Source organism: Glycine soja, chromosome 12, assembly GCF_004193775.1.
Source record: "Glycine soja cultivar W05 chromosome 12, ASM419377v2, whole genome shotgun sequence".
NCBI lineage: Eukaryota > Viridiplantae > Streptophyta > Magnoliopsida > Fabales > Fabaceae > Glycine > Glycine soja.
In genome coordinates, this window is record NC_041013.1 from 8,064,819 (window position 1) to 8,074,947 (window position 10,129).

Consider the following 10,129-nt stretch of genomic DNA (forward strand, 5'->3'; position numbering starts at 1 on the left):
TACAAAAAATAAAATGTACACATTCAAAATACACAATTTCAGATTTGGAGGTAAACTGTATTATGAAGCCAATAAAAGAAACAAGTAAAGGCACTTGCAGCCTACTAAAATGTACACACTCTTCACGTAAAGTTATAAACCAAAAATTGGCAAGCAATAAAATTTCCAGCAACAATTAATTGAGAAGGCAAAGAGCAATAGTCACAAAAGTTACCATACCATCCTAAACAAACAAAATAATCCACAAGAGGAAGATCTTTTTGCTGTTAAAAGAATTTGTTATACTGGCTGGTGAGAGAGTCCCTTAGATTTGAGTACAAGCCATAGAGAGAGTACTGCCGCAGGTTTTCCACTTCAAACCATGAATTAAGCACTCTGAGATGCCTGTCTGTACCAGAAAATGCAAGCTGAATTCCAAGACTACAATCTACTGCACCTCCTCTGCCTTTGCAAGATGATGTTCTGATTGCACAATCTTGTTTGTTGAGGCATACCAAGTTCGATTTCCCCTTGCATGAAGAACAGCCGTCTCTCTTCCAGTACAAGTTATGCAGCCTACCCCTCTGAAACTCTAGCACCTAATCAAATGGAAACTCCAACCAAGCCTTTCAATAACAGACCAAAAACTCAACTCATCAGGTCCATGATTCACAACTCTTACCAGTGTAAAACTTGTCACGGTGTATGTGCTGTTTGCGACAAACGCAAGTGGAGAACGTGCAGCATATTTCTTTCCCGCAAATGCCACCATATATCCACCGTAGTTATCCTATTTATCACAGCAAAAATGAAAAACATATGTTAGTTGTTACTTCTTACAATCACACTACTCGTGCAACTTTTGTTTTAGCTTCTTGTGTGTCTTGTTCTCACCTTCAGGGTAACTGAAATTTCTCTATCTCTAACTCACGTACCTAAAAAAAAAAAAAAAGTTGATCTAATTCACAAATAGTTTTGTAGACATGTTTTGTCTTTCTTTTCCGAAGCAGCATATATTGTGTAGTAAATGAAACATAGGAAGCAGTTGGTTTAAGAGATCCCATTTCAAGTCACCATAACTTGAGATTCTCGTTTCTATCCTATTTAAGTAGTGATGTTAAAGCACTGTGGTTATTTAGAAGTTATTATGGGGGGGTAAAACTATAAGCAATAAGCCATAATCTTTGGAAACAACAAAAGCATTGTGGTTTGGTTCATGGTTATATTTTGAGCATGGCCGCCACCAATACTCTAAGTCAACCAGAGAATCTGTATAACGAATTTGTGAATTAGCATGCTCTAAGAAAAACAAAATCCATTTCAATACTGACTCAAACATACATTATAGGTCTTTCAAGTTTCAAATTCCATATATAAATCACTTGTTTTTTTTCTTTCAAAAATAGCAGCCTCCTTGTTCACTTCATATGCTGCCTAATTATTCCGACTCATGATTACCAGTTTTATGCTTTTATGCATGTGAACAAGCCTAAACATTGATCACATTCAACAAAGATCTGACCAAAATTGCTATCCTAGATTTGACGTTTATTTTCAATATTGTGTATCAGATGTACATTTTAGCCATGTGTTAAATAAATAAACTTGTCATGTCAAGCAGAAATAGAAATACTGCCAAGTTTGCCTAAACTCTGGGTTGGTAAAACAGGGTGGTTGCATGTTACAGCCTCAGTTTTTGAAGTCACAGTGATGTAAAATCAAACTAAATAGTGGCAAAAGAGAGAGAAGCAATATTTGAGAGTAATTTTAGTTGGTGCAAAGTGTGCACTCTAGTTTAATAACCAATGAGGAGTGGTTTAATTTCAACAATGAAAAGATAGATACAGCAAAACTTGAGACAATTTTAGTCAGTACAAAGTGTTCAGTCATGTTTAATAGTAACACCAATAAGGAGTGGTTTAAATCGAAGCTAACACAAGGATAAGGGGAAATAGCAATAGGTCAACACAATAAGAATACATTATGGCTGTAAATTGTAATTGAAGATTATCACAAGCTTATAAGGCAATGAGTAGCAGGGAAAATATTTAATTAGCAATGCAGAGAGCATAATATAATTAGTCTCCCAAGTACCTTGGCATGCATGATGAAACTTAAGATAGCTGCAAAAGTAGGAACTTTGCTTCATTGAGCGGGATGTCAAAACTAGTGGAATATTGGAAAAACAAATGAAAGTGACAGTTTAGAACCATAACCTCGGCATTGAACTAGATATAAAGAATATAGGTCAGGGTTGGCCATTGTATACCTAACTTCTTTAATGGAGGTTGCAGGACAGGGTGTGTATTGTATGGTAGGTATTATAGTAATATTTGATCTCTCAACATGGTTATGTTGTGCCATATATTATGCTTTTAGTAGGTTGGTGCAGCAATCTCAGAGTACATAACAATTTTTACTCCATGTACTATAGGGACAAATAATCTCATTTAAAACTGAATTTATGACATTCAACAACCTCAATATACGTACCTTCATTACTAAGCACTTATGCTGCTTAATTTCTTGCCATAATGAGCACATAAATTTAGGTTCATTGGTTAGTTCCACATGTCCAACGACAAAGTCATAGGATAGCTACTTCTAAAAAATATTTCTACTTCTAACTTTTTCCCAGCCCAAATCCATATTATCCAGCAAAAAATAATAAGGATATAAATTGATTGTGGAACCCTCATCATCATAAACACAAGAAAGATGAATTAGCAGTTAGAAAACAGTCGCTGTGTCATCTACGGGAACTACAACAACCCGGAGAAGTCACCATGTCAATATCAAATATAGAAGTACCCACTTACCAACCAATGAACAGAAGCCACAATCCCATTATCCCCATATTCTACAATGACAATAGTATACGAACATATAAATATAAGAGATCCCTTGTTCATACAAGAGAATCATCCACATTTTCAATAACATTATCTTCTCTTTCTATCTCTCTCTAACACACCAACTAACTCTTTTTGTGCAAAACTTTTATACCAATATAATTTCTCCATATATAATCAACATCTAACAGATCACTGTTTCATTCAAGAGTACCACATCACATTTTCTCTCCATCCATCACTGACAAGTGACATCAACCATTTTAGCCAAAACACTGTCTTTTCTTCCTCTCTCTCTTTTATACATTTCTTTTGTACAAAATCAATACAATTTCTCGAATATAGTCAACAAGTCACCTCAAAGTTCCAAACTTTCCAACACAACAGAGTCAAACATCCATGTCAAAGAAAGATTTCAGCCCCCACAACCAAGAAAAACAAACGAACAGCGCCATTTTCAATCAGCCAAGGCAAAAAAAAAAAAAACAGATCAAAGAGGTAAGACTGTTACTTACTGGGAAGAAACTAGAGGTGTTGATGGTGAGGAGAGAGATCTCATCAACTCTGGGACGGAAGAGAGCAAGCTGAGCGTTGGAGGAAGAGAGAGAGAGGCGTCGGTCACAGGGAGAGAGCTGGAGGGACTGGTTCTGGTTGTAGAAGAAAGAGTCCCTGGAACTGAAGGCAATGCCAAAAGTGAAGCCATCAGATCTCTGAATCCTGGCATCAGAACAAGGATGGTACACACTGTTGGTGTTGGTGGCAGCAGCAGCAACTGCAGATAACAGTGGCAGCAGCATCAACCACGATGCCCTTTTGAGTGCCATTGTTGTGCTTGGATTTGATGATGATGATGATGATGATGGTGTGTTGGGAGATGCTTGGCTTTGTTTTGTTTGTTTGTTTCTCTCAACTTTGAATCTACTGGCTACTACTAATGAGGTGTGGCAGGTTTATCCTGTGTAGAGTTACAAACTTTGTGAGTGGGAATTGTACTAGTTCGGTACCCGTGTAATTGTATACATTATATATTTAATTTGTAACTTTATAAAACTTATTAAATAAGAATTAAAATTAATATGATTTAAATATATAATATATTTTATAAAATAATATTTTTTTATTTAACTTTAATGACATATATGGTTATTTATGTTTTAAAATTTTATAAACAGTAAAATATATATTTAATTTTATTGAGATTATTCTTATTAAATATGTTCTTAATATATTATTTACAAAAGACTAATTATGAACTAAAAATCTAAAAATGCTAACATATTAAAATGTAATCATGACAAATAAATATATTAAATAATAATTATAAGACTAATTTAGAGTATGAGCTTGACAATGTCATAAGATAAATTATTTAATAAAAAATATCAAAACAAATCAAAGTATTTTTTTAATTTAGAAAACAAAATTCAATCCAAAAAATAAAAAATATTTAATCTTATGTTTATATATAATTATTTTTTTTAAATCTATAAATGATGGTTAAGATAAGCATGATAATGGACCATGGTTATTCATGTTTTGAAATTTTATAAACAATGAAATACATATTTAATTTTATTGAGGTTATTGTTGTTAGTATATTATTTACAAAAGACTAAACTATGAAGTAAAAATTTAAAATGGCTAATATATTGAAATGCATTCATGATAAATGTATTGAAGAACAATTACAAGACTAATTTGGAGCATGAGTTTGACAATGTTATATGATAAATGATTTAATAAAAACATGAGAATAAATCAAAGTATTTTTTAAAAATTTAGAAACAAAATTAAACCAAAAAAATAAAAAAGTATTTAATCTTATGTTTATATATAATTATTTTAAGAAAAATATATAAATGATGGTTAAGAAAAGCATGATAATGGAGCCCCACGAGATTGTGTAATAACCCCACGAGATTGTATATTATTACTTATTCTTATTTTATCATCTTCATCCTTGTCCTTGATTCTCGACCACATTTGTGTAATAATTCATCAATATTTGTGTTGAATTTGAATTTTTTACATAGATCATGAAAAAAGAGATGACGAATTAGGTCCCGTCAATGTAATTTGATAGTAATTGTAAGGTCCGTGCAATTATGTTAAACCAAAGTAGTTCCATTAGATATCATTCCTCCCATAGAATGCACATCGCAAGCCTCTGACACGTCTTGATGAGGATTTTTATTGTATTATATATATATATATATATATATATAATAAAAATGAAAATTCTAATTAAAAAAAACAAAAATAATTTATATTTTCTTAAAGAACAAAATGTATGTTATGCTTAATATCTTTAAGTTGGTTTGTATTTGTATTCACTCAATCCTTTATTCAAGTAGTTTTTTTCGACGAAATTGCCCGAAGTCAACGCTTTCTTGAATCCAAGTGTGAATATTATGCCAGTAATACCCTTATTCTTTTTTCTTTTAGCTTTTGTTTGACAAGTTGTTCTAAGTTTTCGATGAGATCTGTAATTTTCAGATGGTAGCTTTGCATGAAGTGTTGAGTCATGCCAACCAGGATCTTTTCCGGTAGAAGACAATATGGATCAGTTTTTCGTGAAGTGTTAAGTCATATCAACCTAGTATATCAAGCTTTTTGAAAATAATTTTTATTATCAATACACTTTGCAACATGTGACTTTGTGACATTGAGAGATTAAACCTAATACTTAAAAATAATCCAAAAAGTGAAATGAACGATAGGATAATTGGTGTATATAGATTATTTATGATACACACCAAATGTCAAAATAGCATTGTTTTCATATATAAAATTTACTTATATTTCTTTTTTAAAACATTGTTTATTATCATAAGAACCAAACTTACTAACTTAGGTGTTAAGGAATTTATAATAAATAACACACATTATTTAACTATTTGATTTAAATTCCTTGATGTTGAATTTAAATATAGTCAATAATATAAAATTTTAAATAAGTTTTCTATTATTAATAGTTGTTAAAGGAATTAAATAATATTGAATTTAATATTATACTTAAATTTTATCTTCTTTTTTATTAAACCATATTTTAAAAATTATGTTATTTCTTTTAAAAAGTTACTAAATTAATCTTATTTTTATCTACTTTTGTTATTTTTTTTTATCACAAATCTCATATTCTTTTTTGCATACATCCACTTCGTTTTTTTAATCATATACAACCACTTTATTAAATACATGTATATAACATGATCAATATTATATACTATTTAAGTTTTTCATTTTACCTTTTTTTGTGTGTAGTCATTCATTATAAAAATTGATTTAAGAAATAAAACTAAAGAAAATATAAAATAGGTTAATTTATTTGATCAAGAATATATTGAATAACGTAATATGTTTTTAATTAATTTAAATATAAATTTTATTTCAAATTATCGTTTATTTTGTACATAATTACACATTATTTAATAAATTTTTAATATATCAAGTTATAGATATGATAAAAAAAATACATTTTAATTTAAATATCTTGATCAAATTAAATTTAAATTATTTTTTTCATTCGTCAATATCAACTCTACTACATAGATATTAAATAGTAGATTTTTTATTTGCAAAATTATAATAACAACACTTTTATAATAAAAGTTTTATGTTATAATTCACCAACATTTGTGTTTAATTTGAATGATTTTACACAGATTATAGAATGAGAACGAGGAGAGAGATAAGGGATTAGGTATGCAATTTGACAATAATGGTAAGGTCAGTATAATTATGTTAAACAATTTTAATAATAAACCAAAGTATTTCCATGTTACATATAATTTTTTCATAGCATGCACACCGCACATCTTAATGAGGAGATCAAAATAGTTTTTCATGACTTGTTGAGTCACAACGACATTGAGAGATTGGACCTAATATCCGAAAAGTGAAATGAACGATAGGATGGATAATTGATGTATATATATCGTTTGTGGTATAGACCAAATATCAAAATAATATCATGATTTAACTAACTGATTTAAGTTTCTTTTATGTTGAATTTAAGTATAGTCAATAATATAAAATTTTAAATAACTCTTTTTCCTCTTTTCCTTCACCAATATTAAATGAAATATGCTAACTCAAAGTTTTAAGAAATTTTACGAATGCATTACGGAAGTCCCGGATGCCCCAGATGCCATTTTTTAACAAGATGAAGGTGGTTGCCGCCCAGAGGCTTCTTGAGGAAGATTCCTGAATGCACCCGTAATTGATAAGTTCATCTCCTTCTAAAATGTTCTGATGAAGTTTCCTGAGCGCACCCCAGTGTTTGATAAGTCCACCCCCGCTTTTGTATTTTTGGCTGTTTTCTTTTCGAAACGTTCCGGAACTTTACGGATTCCATGACAATGGGTATTAAACATTTTGAAGTGGTCAAACAGAGGTCGCATGCCGACAAACAATGGCCCCCAAACGAAATTACGGTATGACAATAGGTTATTGATATCTAGGAGTCCTAATTTTCTTCTAATAGCAAAGAAGGTTTCTTTGGAGAGATGTTTTGTAAAGATATCAGCTAACTGATTCTTTGTGTCAACAAATTCTAGTACACAATCCCCTTTTTGAACATAATCTCTCAAGAAATGATGCCTTATCTGAATATGCTTGGTTCTCGAGTGCAAAATAGGATTTTTAGATAGATTTATTGCACTCGTGTTATCACATCAAATGAGAATATGATCAAGAATTAGTCCATAAAGTTATTGTTTCATCCAAAGTATCTGTGCACAAAAACTGTCAACAGAAATATATTCTGCCTCAATAGTGGATAAAACAACATTATTCTATTTTTTACTATGCTATGAAACTAGAGCAGAACCAATGAAATAACAGGTTCCACTAGTGCTCTTTCTATCAGTTTTACATCCAACAAAATCATAATCAGAGTATCCTATTAGATTATAAGTGGAATTTTTAGGATACCATAATCCTAGATTGATAGTGCCTAATAGGTATCTCATGATTCTTTTAACCGCACTAAGGTGACATTCTTTGGGATTTGCTTGAAATCTTGCACACATACACACACTAAACATTATATCAGGTCTACTTGCAGATAAATAAAGAATAGATCCGATCATACCTCCATATTTCTTTATGTCTATTGACTGATCGGTTTCATCTTTATTCAGATAGCAAGTAGTACTCATAGGAGTAACCATGTGTTTAGCATTTTCTATCCCAAACCTGTGAATTAGGTCTTTGTAATATTTTGATTGACTGATAAATATTCCATTCTTTGTTTGCTTGATTTGCAGTCCAAGAAAAAAGTTTAACTCACCCATCATTGACATTTCAAATTCATTTTTCATATCTTGAGAGAATTATTTGCAAAGAGAATAATTAATTGACCCAAAAATGATATCATCAACATATATCTGTTCTAAGAGTATATCATTCAATTTTCTTTTAATGAAAAGGCTAGTATCAACCTTGCCTCTTGAAAAACCCTTTTGTAAAAGAAATTTACTCAGACGTTCATACCAAGCCCTAGGAGCTTGTTTGAAACCATATAAAGCCTTTTTCAGTTTAAAGACATGATTAGGCTTTTCTGAGTTTTCAAAGCCAGGAGGTTGATTCACATATACTTTTTCTTAGATAAAATCATTTAAAAAGACACTTTTCATATCCATTTGATAGAGTTTAAAGTCCATTATGGATGCAAAAGCTAATAACATTCTAATGGCTTTTAATCTGGCTACTAGAGCATATGTTTCCTCATAATCTATTCCTTCTTCTTGATTATATCCTTTGGCTACTAGCCTAGCCTTATTTCTAATTACTATTCCATGTTCATCTAATTTATTTCCGAATACCCATTTAGTTCCTATAACTGGATGATTATCAGGTTTGTTAACTAATTCCCAAACTTTATTTCTTTCAAACCGATTTAACTCTTCTTGCATAACTATAATCCAATGTTCATCAATTATGACTTCTTTTAAATTTTTAGGTTCAATCAAAGAAACAAAAGTCATATTATTGCAAACATATTTGAGAAAGTGTCTAGTTGTTACCCCTTTAGATATGTCACCGATGTTGTTATCAAGAGGATGGTATCTAGAAGTTCTCCACTCTCTTGGAAGATCTGTACTTGTTTTTGTTTCATCAATTTGAAAGTCTTCATCATTTTCCTTTCCTTTGCCTTTATGCTTTTCATCATGAATATGCATACCTTTTAAAGAATCTGAAATATCATCTAGAGTATCCTTTCTTGACATAATTGGGTCAGTTTCATCAAAAGCAACATGGATAGATTCTTCAATGATCATAGTTCTTTTCCAAATATGTAAAACCACTTAAAAAAATTTATAAGAGATTTGAAAATTTAAGTCTTTTAAGGCCAAACCTTTGCAATCTTTTAAGAAATTCTTTTAACAAATAATGGACTATTGTGAATCGTTTCTCTTGATCTTAACTTGAATCAACTTTGAATAGTTTCAATCTTTTGGCATTATCAAAATCTTCATACAGCATATGCATTCACAGATGTTGATTACAATCATATTAACGAAGAGATTTTAAACATTGACCTATATTGTGGTGTTCATCCGTGCTTTGTTGTATACTCGCAAACAAGAAGTTATATACATACAAGAAGACATCAACAACTTCAAGTAGACTTAATGGAGCATATTTAGGAATGTCTTAATCACAACAATGATAAAATTTAATTTTTGTTGCTCAATGTCAATGTTTGTATTTTTTTTTCAATAAATTTTATGTATTAAGATAAGTTTAAATTATATTGATAAATAAATATTTTAATTATTAATAAATTTTATATTTTTGTTATATTTTTTGGAATTAAAAATATATATAATTAACTATTTTTAATTACTTTAAAATAAATTATAAATAAATATTAGAAGGTAGATCTCTCGTGAAGTTTAAAAACATAATTTAAAATCTCAAAATGAAATTTACTATTTGAATAAGAACATAAGAGATTTTAAGAATAATGTGATATATAAGGTTCATAGAAAAATAGTTAAAATCACAAAATAAGATAAAAAAAAAAGTTAGAAAAGGAAACTCTGGCATTTCCCAGAGCTTGCTGCGAAGGATCTAGAACAAAATCCACGTCAACCTCACACATCCAACGGTTCACGCATCCAACCTAAGCACGCGAACAACAAATTCTAGACCCTTCTCCGGTGGGACCCACGCGACGAGCCGCCATCGCAGCCGTCCATTATTAAAGCCTCTCTTAATCTCCACCCTCAAAAAATAAAAAAGAAAAAGAAAAAACACATTAAATAATAAATATAAATAGCCTGCTGGAG

The 10,129-nt window shown here is 30.4% G+C and overlaps 1 protein-coding gene across 1 annotated transcript; it reads right to left on the reverse strand.

Moving 5' to 3' along the window:
• On the reverse strand, positions 1 to 3,800 carry LOC114378310. Its single transcript, XM_028336883.1, has 3 exons — positions 3,347 to 3,800; positions 662 to 769; positions 1 to 578 (listed from the first exon to the last, which is right to left on the reverse strand). Exons 1-3 carry the CDS (start codon positions 3,653 to 3,655, stop codon positions 267 to 269), a joined length of 729 nt encoding a protein of 242 aa, XP_028192684.1. The 5' UTR covers positions 3,656 to 3,800; the 3' UTR covers positions 1 to 266.
• Between the last annotated feature and the right edge of the window lie 6,329 nt (positions 3,801 to 10,129).